Raw genomic sequence first — 16,268 nt, 5'->3', positions numbered from 1 at the left:
TTGTTTTAAGCTGCTAAATTTATAGTAATTTATTATACAACATAGAAGACAAATACAGAACTCTTAACATATAAAAGTAAAAAAAGTAAACGGAATAGTGAATGACTGGCCATCTGGAATGTTTATTAGTGCAGGTCAGACAGCCAAGGTCAGTCCTCGGCGCTCATTTCCATGATCCTCAGGGCTGGTCCTTCCAGCTCCTGCCGGTCTCGGGCTCCGCACAGCTGCGCAGAAGGCACGAGCTCCGTGCTGAGGCAGCACGGCTCCGTGGGCGTCTCGGCCTTCTCAGCGTCGCTGTCGCCTTCGATGACGCTCACGGAGGTCTCCTGGTCTAGTAAACTGTCTGACATGCTTGCATTTTTCTCATCCCAGGCTGAAGTTCCAAGATTTGTTTCCTCATTCACCTGTTGAATGATAACCCCTTCTGAATACTTTGATTTATAGATCGGGAGGAAAAAATTCATTCGAAGAGACGATCTCATTCTCTTCCTTCGGTATAGTCAATAACATATTCAAAGCTTTTTGGTATTCCTGGCGTTCCTGTTGAATGATTAAATCTTGTTCACTTTTATATTCATTTTGTTCTGAATTCTCAGCCTTTTCAACATCACGTAAATGCAACATATCCATGACGTCTAGCTTTACTGAGTTTTCCTTGGATGTGCAGCCTAAGTCCACCTTTAAGACATGTAGCAGCTGGCGCATTTTTTCCTGGAATTAAAAAAATACAAGAATAATTATATTAATTAGGCTAGTAAAGCTGAATTCTTTTTGCTGCAGTGCTGCTCACCTCAGTGGGATTAATACTAGTTCTTCCTCATTCTGCCTGTATCTCCCCTTTCCCCACATACACAAAAAGTGCAAGAGAAAAAAAGTGCCTGCTTTTAATGCATTCTCTGAGAGTAAGGTAAAACTTGAAAATTCTTTCTGTATTAGAATTTTTCTTATGAAGTTAAGACAAACCTCCTCCAAATGATGTTTATTTTGTTTTATATGTCTCTCAAACAGTTGTTCCAGAAACCTACAAATGACAAATAAAAATGTTAATGGTCTCAAAATCAGAAAACCAACTTAACACAGAGAGTCATGCAATAACTACAGTACCAAAGGTTGGAAAATCTGTTTTAGATTTCCTTTTTTCTTTCCAAAGATACACACTATAATCCTTCTCTGTTCTATCAAGCTCTCCAAGTGAAAGCTAGTATGACTCCTCCTATGTTTAGGTTATGTTAACAGATGCCAGTGTCAGCGTCTCTCCCGAGAGACTGCACACCACTTACATTTCTGTGGAATAAACTGTTTCACATGAGGCTGTAGCCCGCCCCCACTAAAGAGCTCTGTGTCTTTTTTCTCACAAACACCGAAAGCCTTCCCACCTCCCCTCCTGTCACATACACCCACCCTCCAAAAGCAAACTCGGAAGAAAACTCTTGTAAAGTGTTACTTTAAATGTTTCCTAAATTATACTTGAAAAGATATTCCACTCGCGGTAAATCGACATAATAAGTTAAAGTTATCACTTACTAAGTACCACGAAGTAATAGGCATTTGTGCTGGACACGCGATAATCATTCTATCTCTAACCATGACCAATGCATGTCCTACTCTCTGCAACCCCACAGACTGTAGCCCACCAGGCTCCTCTGTCCACGGGATTCTCTGGGCAAGAAGACTGGAGTGGGTTGCCATGCCCTCCTCCAGGGGGTCTTGCTAACCCAGGGATAGAACCCTTGTGTCTTGTGTCTCCTGCACTGGCAAGTGGGTTCTTAACCACGAGCACCTGGGAAGCCAGTACTGGCAGAGAAAGGTATTAGAAAACCCATTTTAAAGATGAGAGAACAGAATGTCTAAGATGATGATTTCCTCTCCCCCCGAGGTCACAAGCCATTAAGAGAATTTAACCCAGATGTATCTGGCTTCAGGTACCTTCTTTCAACTATATCAGCCTTGTCTAGCTATCACAGGAGTATATCAAATGGTTTTTTTGAAAACTACTCATTTGTCACCATTTGTTACTATCAATGAAGTTATGTGACAATCTTAGATTTAATTGTTCTGAATTATTTTGAAATTTTTTAAAAGCCCAAGAAATCTGTATTCTGTATTTTACAACTATCATTGATGTTTACTGGGTACTTTCCTATGCATACATATTTCTTTATGAAAACTGGGATTACATAATACTGTTTTGATATCTATACTGTTTTCTAATCAGTTGTATTATTTTGAACATCTTTATATATCAATAAATTAACTTCTGCAGCATCATTTAAAATATCTGAACAGACCTTACTATTATAAACATTCTAAGATTTATTCAACTGAACCTTTACTATTCAATATGCAGGTTGATTCCATTTTATTGTGCTACTATAAAAATTGTCACAGTAAAAAGCCTTATTATTTAAATGAGAAATTTGAGTTTTAATTTAAGAGCATAAATAGGTATTTTTCATGTCAACTTTGTTTTGGCTTCTTGTATTTTTTTGATTTATGGTTGGAGGCAGTGTTTTTGTTCTGGTGGTGGTAAAAAAACAAAACTATATAACATAAAATTTACCATCTTAACCAATTTAAAAATTTACAGTTCAGTAGTAGTATGTATTCACGTTGTTAAATAGAAACAACTTATTAAAAATGTCTGCACTTGACATACTATTATGACAGGGAAAGCACGTGGCATATATACAGGAGCGTCTTCTGATACATATCAGAAAGTTTTATATAAATGAATTTCAGCTAAATAAAGTTCAAGCTGGTTCAGGACAACAGGTTCCTTAAGATAATAGTACCAAGATGGTTTTACAAACTTCCCCTTTCACTCGCTGTGTGCAAACCTAGTCTTAAATTTGTCCTCACTGTTACTAGTAACAGTCATAACAAAAAAAGCCTGCTTCTGATCTTCATGACAGTTTCAGTTAGTAAAAAGAGATGATGGAATTTTGTAAAGCAGCAGCAAAAATTTAGTGTGCTAGCCTATTATAAACTAAAAGATATAGTATTTTTGTCTTTTCTCTGTTGGGATTTTTACATGTATGATAATGTCATCTATGAATAAAAACAGTTTTATGGTTTTCTTTCAAATGTGGATACCATTTCTTTTTCTTTGTGATAACTTTTTAAAAACTGAGGTATAGTTGACCTACAACATTTTATTAAGGAATACAACAATGATTTGTTATTTGTATATACTGCAAAATAATCACAGTAAGTCTAGTGACCATCTATCACCATTACATGGTTAGAGAATAATGTTTTTTCTTGTAATGAGAACTTTTAAGATCTATTCTTCTAGCAGCTTTCAAATATACAATGTGGTGTGGTTAACGACAGTTGTCAATGCTGCACATTATATCCCCATGATCTGATGAGTTTTTAACTGCAGGTCTGGACCTCTGACTCCCTTCGACCGTTTTGCCCCATTCCCCCATGCCCAGCACCCCACCTCTAACAATCTGCTCTTTGTATTTAAGGGATATAGAAGTACTTAGATGAATAAAATCTCTATTCTCTTCTCTATCTCCCCTGTGAGCCTGCCCTGAATTGTGCTTAGTCACTCGCTCAGTCGTGTCTGACTCTTTGAGACCCCATGGACTGTAGCCCACCAGGCTCTTCTGTCCATGGGCTTCTCCAGGCCAGAAGACTGGAGTGGGTTGCCATGCCCTCCTCCAGGGGATCTTTCCAACTCAGGGATCGAACCCAGGTCTCCCACAGTGCAGGCGGATTCTTTACCAGCTGAGCCACCAGGGATCAACTGGGAGAGCAGGAATTAAATGTTCTTTATAATTTATATCAATTATAAGAATATGGTCCCCTAAGGAAGCAATATAATTTTCATATCCTAATATGTGAAAATAAATAAAATTAACACCAAACCAAGTTTTTAATGTACAGCTCAATGACCACAGTACAATTAAAAAAATCTAACCTGTTTGAAAATAAACCAAGTTTCAAAATTTCATCTGTTACATCTTCAATGAAACTCAGATACAACAGTTCTTCTTCACTGTGAAGGCAAAGTGATATACAGCATAAAAGTTACTGCTTATTAAAAAAAAATTACTGCTTATTTACGCTGAAAATTAGAGGATGCCTAAGTACTTATACTGGAATATCTGTACTATTACAAACGCACTTCCATCTCACATTATCAAGAGGAACATTATAAAACAAATATATGTCTACTTTCTCAAATTATGCAAGGATATTTACTAAAGATGAGAAAGTATTCCCTAATAGTAAAATTTCATAGATGTCTGCAACGCTGATCAGGCAGTTAAAAAGCGGCAGGGATTAAGTAAAACAGAAAACAACCAGGGAAACGGGCAAGAGGGTGACTTCGGGGTGACCCTGTGGGGGCACGTCATGTTCCTGTCGAGCATTTTAAACGTCCTCGGGCTCCTGACCAGGTCCGGCTACAGAGGCTCGAGTCCCTCTGTGAGGCAGAAGGGAAAGAGGAAGGTCACCCAGAGAAGTAGGAACCTCGACGACAAAATCCTCTCCTGCTCCGAGGAGAGCATCTGGTTCCAAGGTGGAGAAATTTATTGGGCAGAAAAAACTATTTTTTTTTTTCTTGACAAGTTTGTAGATAAGGAAAAATATTCTAGTAGGAAAAATGTGTGTACATAAATATAGTGGTAATTTTTAATTACTTGGGTACATTTCTCTGTTATACTCTATTATGAGTTATATACTTTAGTAGCTATTACACAAAAAGTATGGTACTAAAAAAAAAAAGTAGGGTACTATTACAAGTTTGATCTTAATTAGCTAAAATCAGTGAATTGACAGAAAATGTAAACAGCAACTGGCCCACCAGGATCCTCTGTCCATGGCATTCTCCAGGCAGGAATCCTGGAGTGGGTTGCCATTTCCTTCTCCAGATCTTCCCATCCCAGGGATCAAAACCATGTCTCCTGGGGCAGGTGGATTCTTTACCACTTAGCCATCAGGGAAGCCTAAAACTACTTTAGTTACTGACTATGTAAACATAAGGGGAAGAGTTAATTAGCATACCAAGCAGAAGATTACTGCATAAAAATTATGCCTTCAAACCAATTCACAGGCAGCAAATTTGAGAACAAATGAAACTCTATAAAAATAGACTGCTTTCCCTGAAAAAATGCAGTCCAACTAAAACAACTTTCAAACTCAGAAGTATAATATCTGTAAAAAAAAAACTGGTGAGGTTAAAAAAGCTCAAGAATGGTATCCTGAGCTACCAAAAGGCTGCATTTCTCTAAAACTCATCTTCATTATTTTTACTTATAAAAATTATGGGTACTAATTATAAAAAATAAGCAAGTATTATTAATCTAGGGACCAATTTCCATTAGACATAAAAATGAAGTGATTAACAATTATTTCAGATATTTCTGGATAATATTATCAATAATATTAATAAGAATCATTAATAATTCTCTCAAATTTAGTGTGTACTATATGACCAAACCCCAAAGCTGGTTGTAAAGAAATATTCATGTTCAATCTTGACTTATTTAATAAAAAATTGTGAGCCTTAATTCTTCATTTCCACTAAGCAAAATGAGGCAGTCAAAGAGATCTTACTCAGAATACGCTTTTCTCCCTGAAGGAGGCTGCAGTGAATATTGACATACTGCCCTGGAAAGAGAAAATTAGAATATCTGAACAAAGCAATGATTGGCATACAGTAATACATTAGTAATAAACAGGTTTCAGAATTTCAAAGCACTTGTCACATTCATTATCTTTATCTAATCTTTAGGATAACCCTGTCAAGTATATTGGGAAGATATTACTGTTCTCACTGAACAAATCACCAAGGGGCAGAAAGGCTAAATAACCTGCTAAGGTCATGTGTTAGTAAGTAGCAAAGACAGATGTTTTAAATTAGTCTTCTAATTACAAATTCATAACCCTCTCAAAAATTGTACTATGAAACTTACCATGTAAAAAGGATAATGTTTGAATAAGGTTAAAATATAAATGATGTTGGAAACATTTGGAAACATTTTCCTATGGAAAAAAACTATAACCTGGTCATTATGATAAATTCTGTTATTATTCGGTTTTATCATTAGTTAATTCCAAGCTTTCTACTCACAGGTATATTCAATTATAGTACTTTACTTCTTTTAAAGAAAGCTAAGCGCCAAAGAATTGATGCTCTTGAACTGTGGTGTTGGAGAAGACTCCTGAGAGTCCCTTGGACTGCAAGGAGATCCAACCAGTCCATCCTAAAGGAGATCAGTCCTGAATATTTATTGGAAGGACTGATGCTGAAGCTGAAACTCCAATACTTCGGCCACCTAATGTGAAGAACTGACTCACTGGGAAAGACCCTGATGCTGGGAAAGACTGAAGGCAGGAGAAGGGGACGACAGGATGAGACAGTTGGATGGCATCCCTGACTCGATGGACATGAATTTGAGTAAACTCCAGGAGTTGGTGATGGACAGGGAGGCCTGGCGTGCTGCAGTCCATGGGGTTGCAAAGAGTCAGACACGACTGAGCGACTGAACTGACTGACTAGATGACTTATCTCTTTCTTGAGGTCATTCTTTATATCCATTGCAGACTGGCTCAACTGATGAGAGCTAAAGCATCAGGAATTTCTAGACAGAGCAGTTAGCAATACCCCCCTTCCTCTCCCCCAACCCCCAGGAAGCCCTGGCGGTGAGCTGTCCCCAAGGAGAGGCCCAAGGGAAGACCTGGGCCCTCAGGGACTGTGCGCTTGCTTCCCGTTTGCTGTAGGATGTCGTTGATTCTTTTTTTTAAACCATTTCCTTTTTATTTATTATCTTCCTAGTTTCTGGCTTTGCTCTAGTTGTCAGGAGTGAGGGCTGCCCCAGCGGCAGCGCGCAGGCCTCTCGCGGCGGCGGCCTCTCCCGCTGCGGAGCACGGGTCTGGGCCTGCGGGCGTCAGGAGCTGTGGCTCCGGCTCCAGAGCACAGGCTCAACGGCTCCACGCAGGCTTGGCTGCTCCCTGGCAGTAGGGTCCTCCCGGACCAGGGATAGAGCCCGTGTCTCCTGCACTGGCAGGCAGATTCTTTACCACTGCTCCATGAGGGAAGCCTCTAGGAGGTCTCAGTCTTGATCTCTGAGTCCTTTTTTCCCTTCTGCCACCTTACCTCATATCCAAACTCTGGCACTGGAAATGCATTTGACAGTTAAAGCTATCAGGGGCATTTTTTAGCTTCTATACGACCTAAAACCTCTCATTTTTATTCACAGGCCGTGTTCCATAATTGTTAAACATGATGAATCATTTGAAGAAACAGTGCCTCCTCTACAAAGCATATGATGAGTGTTCAAATCACAGATGATGAGTCCTCAAGTGCTAAGGTCCTCCAGTACTATCTATGCCGTGTCAACTGGTGAGCACCGTTGCTGCAGGATCTGTCTGGGGGAAAATTCTTTCTCCAGTGAACAGTGCTGGCAAACAGTACAAAAGCCAGGGTCCCCTTTCCCTTTAGTGAGGAATCAGCAAAATGAATTCATCTCAACTTTTATAGTGACTACCTACTTTGTAATATTTCCTCAGTAAAACTGAACTGCATGATTCCAAACTAGACTGGAGTGCATGCAGATGAACCAGCACTCATGCTGCTCGAAGCCTGTTACACAGGAAAGTGGTTAGATATAAAGCGCCGAAATACCTTGACGAGGAACACTGGAGGGCGCCGTCTTTAATCCTGTCCCACGATAACTCATGCCCTTGTAAAGGTAAAGGGGTTATTCCTCCTTTGGTTCCACACGACACACAGCCAGATGCCTGGAGATGCAATGAGAGGAATGAATCTTTATTTTGCTTCCAACATACGTTATGATAGAAGAGCTAAAGCAAAGCATCAAATTTCCAAAAATATTTGATGAAAGAGAGTGGAGATACCCAGCAGAAAAAAGTAACTGATGCCTTTAAGACAAAGGATATTTTAGAATTCATTTTTCATAAAATCAAGACTTTTTTCTTAAATTTATTTAAAGATAAAACAATTTCTTATACTTTAATGAGGAATATTTTAAATGGTATTAAATACCATATATATACACATAAAGACAAAATGAAATAAATCTGCAAGTTTTACGTTAACTTGAGAGTAAATATCCTATTATTCAGAAACTCAAAATAGCCCATCTGTTTCAAATGTCATCCAACATGTAAAAGCAGCGGCAGCTCTGGCACTCTGAACAATATTAACAAACTTCTACTTTCACGGAACCCTGACTAGGGGCCACAGACTGTGCCAAGCATGTCATCATCAGATGTGACCTTCGTAACGCTATGTGTAGTGCCTGACAGTGTTAGAAGTGCTTTTGAATGTTGGTCTATCTACTGCAGCCTATGCTCAAGTAGATGCTGGTGGTATTGATTATAGAGTAAGGGAGCATGCCATTTTCTTACGGGGTTACAGATAAACCTTTGGAGTACAATGTCATAAAAATGAACTTCTGCTTTAGTCTATTTAGTTATCTATGGAGGTAACCCTCTTCCTAGATCTCAAGCTAGCCATAGCCATCATTTACTGAGTCCAGGTCAGACTAGGTATTTTACCTGCAACACTTACTCCTTCCAATGATCCTGAACATTAAAAGTACAATTTGCTCTATGTGGTAACTCAGCTCTCAGAGGAACTGATCTGTCCTTGGGCGTTAAGTGGCAGAACCCTATGTCACACAGCTATTAATGGCTGAGATGCAAACCCACAATCCTCTACCCACTTTCAGAAGGAAGGAGAAAAGCTGAGTGCGCTTCTATTTTATTCTTCTATCCCTGAGTCTGTTTGAGATTTTAATAAACAAAGCATTTTCACAAACAATAACTTGAAAATTAGGATACAAGTGTATGATTAACAAGTGCATGATTAATAAAAAGTTTATCTCAAAGTCAGACTTAAAGCTGTAACAGTTTAAAAGAAATGACTGCTAAATATTCAAAATACAAACACTAAAAAAGATTTTTATGATCTAGAAAAAAGAGCAAGCACAGGAGAGTAACATCCATCTATTTTTATACATTATCAGTGGCAATTCTTCAAAAAAAAAAAAAAAAAAGAAAATAGGCATAGAAACTAAACTTTTGCACAATTTTTTCTGGCTCCTTTAGTGATTTGAGTCTGCATCTTTGAGAAGAATTTAAGGTATTAAGAAAGAAAAAAGAATTTAAGATATTTTATTCATCTATCCATTCAGCCAGCCAACCAACCATCTAGAAAACACATTAAGAAGGCGAGGGTGGGATGTTTCAAGAGAACAGCATTGAAACATGTATATTATCTAGGGTGAAACAGATAACCAGCCCAGGTTGGGTACATGAGACAAGTGCTCGGGCCTGGTGCACTGGGAAGACCCAGAGGGATCGGGTGGAGAGGGAGGTGGGAGGGGGGACTGGGATGGGGAATACATGTAAATCCATGGCTAATTCATTTCAATGTATAACAAAAACTACTGTAATGATGTAAAGTAATTAGCCTCCAACTAATAAAAAAAAATAATAATAAAAAATAAATAAATAAAACAAAAACAAACAACAAAAAAAAAACCACAAATGACTTACCAGATAGGGCAGGATCCATCTGGCCACTCATGGAGAGCTATAGCCATTTGTAAATAGGCAATACTTCTATATACTGGTCATACCACATGCAAAAAGTGTCACCAAGAGATTATTCTTCACAGTCCAAAGAGCTACATATATTCAATTAAGGCAGCTATAATTCTAACGTGTAACACAAAGAGGTCTCATGTTTATTACCTGTCTTATGTTCATTTCTGAATCTGTGGCATTCTTGATATCAACTGTCTCAAAATCAGATTTAAAGCTGTAATATTTTAAAAGAAATTATTGTTAAACCTTCAAGATACAAACAATGTGAAAACAAGCTTTACTATCTAGGGAAAAAAAAAAAACTTGAAACATGAGATTTCTAATGATACAACTGGGAAATAGATACGGTTTGGATCACATATGCCTCTTGTTCCTTTTTTCAAATAGCAGCTAGATTTCACTTGGATAGAAGGGAGCTAGGGAAATGGAAACTATTATCTTGAAAAACCTGTCAAAAACATAATCAGAAAAGTATGTTATTGGGTTGGCCAAAAAGTTCATTCAGGTTTTTCTCTAAGATGGTATGGAAAACTTGAATGAAACTTTTGGCCAACCCAATATATTAGCTACCCAATATAGTAGGTTGGTACAAAAGTAATTTCAGTTTTTGCATTGTTGAGATTTGCCATTTGATACTGGAATACATTCTTAAATAAATGTGGTCATGTTACACATCCTTTTAGTGTACATACTTTGCTTTATGTTTTTTTGCCTGTGACTTTTACTTGCTATTTTATATGTACACTATGGAAGTGCTGTTGGACAAAAAAGCAAATTTGAGTGATTTTTCTTATTCAAGTTCAAAAAGGGTTGTAAAGCAGTGGAGATAGCTCACAACATCAACAGCGACTTCGCCCAGGAACTGATAGCGCGTGTGATAGCGCAGTGGCGCTTCAGGGAGTTCTGCAAAGGAGACAGAGCCTCGGGGATGAGGGGTGCAGTGGCAGCCGTCAGAAGCTGACAGTGTCAACTAGGAGCCGTCACTGAAGCTGGTTCTCTTACAGCTGCTCGAGCAGCTGCCGAAGGCCTCAGTGTCGACCATCCTATGGCTGTTCAGCATGTGAAGCAAATTAGAAAGGTGAAAAAGCTTGATAAGTGGGTGCGTCACAAGCTGACTGCAAATCAGAAACATCATTTTGCCACGTCGTCGTCTCATTCTACACAACAACAGTGAGCCATTTCTCAATCGGACTGTGACGCGCAACGAAAAGTGGATTTTATATAACCACCAGAGATGACCAGCTCAGTGGTTGGGCAGAGAAGAAGCTCCAAAGCATTTCCCAAAGCCAAATTTGCACCAAAAAAACCATCATGGTCACCGTCTGGGGGTCTGCTGCTGGTCTGAGTCCCGGCGAAAACATTACATCTAAGAAGTATGCTCAGCAAATCAACGAGCTGCACGGAAAACTGCCACACCGCAGTTCTTCTCTGGGACAATGCCAACTGCACGCTGCACAACCAATGCTTCGAAAGTTGAATGAGTTGGGCCACAAAGTTCTGCCTCAGTCGCCATGTCCATCTGACCTCTTGCCAACTGACTACCACTTCTTCAAGCAACCTAACAACTTTTTGCAAGGAAAAATCTTCCACAGCCAGCAGGAGGCAGAAAATGTGTTCCAAGAAGTCATTGAATCCTGAGGCATGGATTTTTAGGCTATAGGAATAAACAAACTTATTTCTCATTGGCAAAAATGTGTTGATTGCAACGGTTTCTATTTTGATCTATAAAGATGTGTGTGAGCCTAGTTATGATGATTTAAAATTCAAGGTCTAAAACCACAATTACTTTGGCAGCAACCTAACATTTGCTTTCATCATCTCCTCTTCACTTGAAAATTCTACCATTAGATTTAATTTCTTAATTCTTTAAATGTATACAGACTGATCTTGCTATATTTCTTATATTTACCCAGACAAAAAGTTACTAGTCATAAATTGTTTTTTACTTTTAAAAATAATTAAAACCTAGTACCAAATAAGTATTCATTTATATAACACTAGGAAAAACAATCACAATCTGCTGACACTCAATACTTAACAAGATTTGCTTCTTTCTTTAATCATCTGGCAACTTTTAATGAATATTCATTGTGTGCCAGGTACTACTGTATATGAAAATATTACCAAGGCAAATTACATTTAATTTCCCGAAATTATCCCAATTATCTACATTACACCTGAGGACCTGCTGCTGAGTGCCGGCAGGCAAGGGACACAGGGGTAGTTAGACAACGGCTTTTTCTCCCCTCACGTAGTCCACTGTTTTGCCATTTCTAACATAAATCAATGAATATATTTACACAAATGCTGTTTGATGACATATTTTAAGGATTCTCTGGAAGTATATTTAAAAACACACAAAAAGTTCTAGTACCACGTCTGAAACAATGAATTGAAATACGTAACATTCATGTTTATAAAGAGCGTGACAAGTTTGACAGCTATTTACCTTTTTAACAATCACTCTGAGAGTTCTAAGATTCACGCAGAAGGAAACACTACATTAACCGTGGGGCCTGGCACAGCAGGCACATGGTAAAACGTAAGGAATATTATTTAATTTCTACCACATCTTAGAGGATCTATTACAGTTTACTGTGTGATACCTGCTTAATTCAGTCTGAGTTTCAGCTTCTATCCGCCGATCGGTACAATTCTTTTTTCTTCTGGCAGGTGTGTAATATCGATACTGTGACAGGAAAGATTTGGCTTCTGTTTTTAAAGTGCGTGGGGTGAATGGCAAATGTCTGTTAGAAAAGTGTTCAGAATGTTTGTCCAAAAGGTCCCCATTGGGTGCTTTTGAAATTACTAACTGAAACTTCTGGGAACCGGGGAATGTGCCCCTGGGCCCTCTGCCGTAGGAGGTTCCAGAGGACGGTTTCTTGGACCCAGAGGCAGCGTAATCCATGCTGGACATGGAGCCGCTGGAGTTCTCAGTACAATCTGTGAGGACCTTCTGAGACTTAGGTAGACTTAGTCTCTCGGAAGAAGTTACTGGTGACCGTGTAAAAGATGGAAATTCATTCACTTCTTCGATTATTAAGCCGTTTTCATTCTGTGGTTCTCCTGAAGGCTAAGAACATTTGGTTTAACAGTGATCAATCACATTTACAAATTCAGATAATTGGGGATCTCCTGATTACACATCAAAAAATGCAGAGCCTCAGGGCTATGTCCTGCAAATATAATGCCTATGTTCCTGAAAATTCGTACATGAAGTGATATTCATTTTTAATTATTTATATATAAAAATATCATTCTAAACCTAAGTAACAGCAATCATTTTTCTTTCTGAAACTAAAAAGTGGTTACCAACATTTGCGGACTCGAACTCGCGTCCTGAGGCGGCAGTCCTTCGGCCGCTCAGCCGTGTCCGACTCTCTGTGACCCCATGGACTGCAGCGCGCCTGGCTCCCCGTCCTCCACTCCAGCTCACATCCATCGGGCTGGTCCAACCGTCTCAGCTTCTGCAGCCCTCTCCTCAGTTTTACCTGAGTTTCTAAATCAACTCTGAGCACTAACGCTCTCAACCACAGCTGGAGGCAACATCTGCCCCTCCCTGCCTTGTCATCAGGGTCATCTTCAGTGCCAGCAGCTCCTCTGTGACTTAAATGCTTTGAAGGGATGAAAAGGTACTTCTCACAATGTATGGAGCTCTGGTTCAAGTAATGGATATTTTAAACACAATTAAGAAAGATTTATGCCAGAAAAAGTTCATATATGTTTCTTTCTCAACTTCCCATGAGGGGGAAAAGCTTTGAAAGGGAAGGCATTTTGGCCTGCTTTTCTTTCTTTCTGGTTTAACTTAACAAAAAAATTTTTAATTGAAGTAGAGTTGATTCACAATATTGTGTTAATTTCTGATGTATAGTAACTGACTCGGCTATATACACATACTTTTTTATATTTTTTTCCATGAAGGTTTATCACAGGATAGTGAGTGTAGTTCCCTTCCCCGATACAGTAGACCCTTTTGTTTACTCATTCTGTATGGAACAGCTTCTATCTGCTCACCCCAAAGTCCGAGTTCATCTCCCCCCCCACCTGCCCTCCGCCTCGGGAACCACACGTCTGTTCTTTATATCTGTGAGTCTCGTTTCTGTTTCACAGACAGGTTCATTTGTACCATATTTTAGATTCCACGTGTAAGTGATATCTTATGGTATTCAAAATCCTAAAAGATGATGCTGTGAAAGTGCTGCACTCAATATGCCAGCAAATCTGGAAAACTCAGCAGTGGCCACAGGACTCGAAAAGGTCAGTTTTCATTCAAATCCCAAAGAAAGGCAATGCCAAAGAATATTCAGATTACTGCACAATTGCACTCATCTCACATGCTAGCAAAGTAATGCTCAAAATTCTCCAAGCCAGGCTTCAACAGTATGTGAGTCGAGAACTTCCAGATGTTCAAGCTGGATTTAGAAAAGGCAGAGGAACCAGAGATCAAATTGCCAACATCTGTTGGATCATCAAAAAAGCAAGAGAGTTCCAGAGAAGCATCTACTTTACTACTAAGCCAAAGCCTTTGTGTGGATCACAACAGACTGTGGGAAATTCTTAAAAGAGATGGGAATACCAGACCACCTGACCTGCCTCCTGAGAAATCTATATTCAGGTCAAGAAGCAAGTTAGAACTGGACACGGAACAACAGACTGGTTCCAAAAAGGGAAAGGAGTACGTCAGGGCTGTATATTGTCACCCTGCTTATTTAACTTACATGCAGAGTATATCATGAGAAATGCCAGGCTGGGCTGGATGAAGCACAAGGTGGAATCATGATTGCCGGGAGAAATATCAATAACCTCAGATACTCAGATGACACCAACCTTATGGCAGAAAGTGAAGAAGAACTAAAGAGCCTCTTGATGAAACTGAAAGAGGAGAGTGAAGAAGTTGGCTTAAAAACACAACTAAGATCATGGCATCTGGTCCCATCACTTCATGGCAAATAGATGGGGAAACGATGCAAACAGTGAGTGACTTTCTATTCTTGGGCTCCAAAATCACTGCAGATGGTGACTGCAGCCATGAAATTAAAAAACGCCTGTTCCTTGGAAGAAAAGCTATGACCAACCCAGACAGCATATTAAAAAGCAGAGACATTACTTTGCCAACAAAGGTCTGTCTAGTCAAAGCTATGGTTTTTACAGTAGTCATGTACAGAGGTGAGAGTTGGACTATAAAGAAAGCTGAGCACTGAAGAATTGATGCTTTTAAACTGTGGTGTTGGAGAAGAAAGACTCTTTAGAGTCCACTGGACTGCATGGAGATCCAACCAGTCAATCCTAAAGGAAACCAGTCTTGATTATTCTTTGGAAAGACTGATGCTGAAGCTGAAACTCCAATCCTTTGGCCACCTGATGTGAAGAAGTGACTCACTGTAAAAGACCCTGGTGCTGGGAAAGACTGAAGGCAGGAGGAGAAGGGGACGACAGAGGATGAGATGGTTGGATGGTATCTGACTCGATGGACTTGAGTTCGAGCATGCTCTGGGAGTTGGTGAGGGACAGGGAAGCCTGGCGTGCTTCAGTCCATGGGGTTGAAAAAAGCTGGACACGACTGAACTGAACTGAACTGATGGTATTTGTCTTTCTCTTTCTAACTTACTTCTCACTCCATCTTTGTTGCTGCAAATGGCATTATTTCATTTTTTTATGGCTCAGTAGTATTACATGGTATATATGCATGCTTTAACTTTGGAAGAACTATTTCTACTGTGGATTCGTAAGGCTTAAGAGCATTGGTAACATTTTATTCTTTTACAGACAAATTGCCCAAGAAGTCTTGTCTGTAAATCCAGACGGTATGGGCACCTGTGCACCTTTAACAGCACTCTGAGACGCTTCATTAAATGGACAGGGGAAGTTACATGGAAGTTAAACGGAGGTGAGAAAGGGCTAGGATTTATCCAGTTGTATCTGTCCTACAAGCTCATGAGGAGGAAAATAAGAGGAAGGTACGCTGAATGAGGAGGAGCAGAGCGCTTTCAATGCACAAGACACTGTTACTGCTCGTGAGCAGAAGTAAGAGGAGCAATACCTTCCGTCACGTTACTACTACGTACGGAGCACAAACCATGTGCAAGACTCTGCTCCAGTTAATTTACATACACAACTCATTTAATCGCTGCATCAACTTCTGGGTGGTGGCACAATTATTACCTCTGCTTCACAGGTGAAGAAACCGAGGTGCGGGGTCTCACAGATTTGAGCTCGTCGCACTGTATCATACTATTTTACAGACTCGTTTGAAAATTATTCATTTTTTATACCTTCAGGAATCTTAAACTGATTTCAACTCCTTTCATGGTAGTGAACAAGTCAGCTAACTCAAGTATTGATCTGCCTCGTAAGTAAACTGCAGATAACTGGATATTGTGATTACAGCTAAAATAGGGCAAATCTACCTATTTCCTTTCCAAGTTCTTTCTAACTCTATCCAAATATAAGGCAAAATGACTCAAAGCAACAAAGTATTCTGGCATTAAATTGTGAGTTACTAGGGCACTATTTAAGTTAATGACTTTAATATGTAGTTGTAAAAAGTGTTACCAAACTAGGTTCACACTGCAGCTTACATATCAGAGGAGTCTGAATCCCTGGAAAGCAATTTATAGTTCGATCTGAAAAGTCTTTTAGGGCTATTAAATAATAATCACAGGAATTATTTACACTTGGGG

The 16,268-nt window shown here is 39.3% G+C and overlaps 1 protein-coding gene across 1 annotated transcript in view; it reads right to left on the bottom strand.

The window, feature by feature from the left end:
- Nucleotides 1-16,268, bottom strand: part of SPATA7 (spermatogenesis associated 7) — a 38,679-nt gene continuing 22,411 nt past the window's right edge. The window contains 8 exon segments of the mRNA XM_020890586.2: nucleotides 1-465; nucleotides 467-711; nucleotides 964-1,021; nucleotides 3,929-4,006; nucleotides 5,569-5,622; nucleotides 7,640-7,755; nucleotides 9,736-9,802; nucleotides 12,195-12,661. Coding sequence (XP_020746245.2) covers nucleotides 150-465; nucleotides 467-711; nucleotides 964-1,021; nucleotides 3,929-4,006; nucleotides 5,569-5,622; nucleotides 7,640-7,755; nucleotides 9,736-9,802; nucleotides 12,195-12,661 — 1,401 coding nt within the window. The 3' untranslated portion in view covers nucleotides 1-149.

The sequence above is a fragment of the Odocoileus virginianus genome, chromosome 6 (genome assembly GCF_023699985.2).
Source record: "Odocoileus virginianus isolate 20LAN1187 ecotype Illinois chromosome 6, Ovbor_1.2, whole genome shotgun sequence".
NCBI lineage: Eukaryota > Metazoa > Chordata > Mammalia > Artiodactyla > Cervidae > Odocoileus > Odocoileus virginianus.
This window is presented reverse-complemented; position numbering and strand designations above follow the sequence as displayed.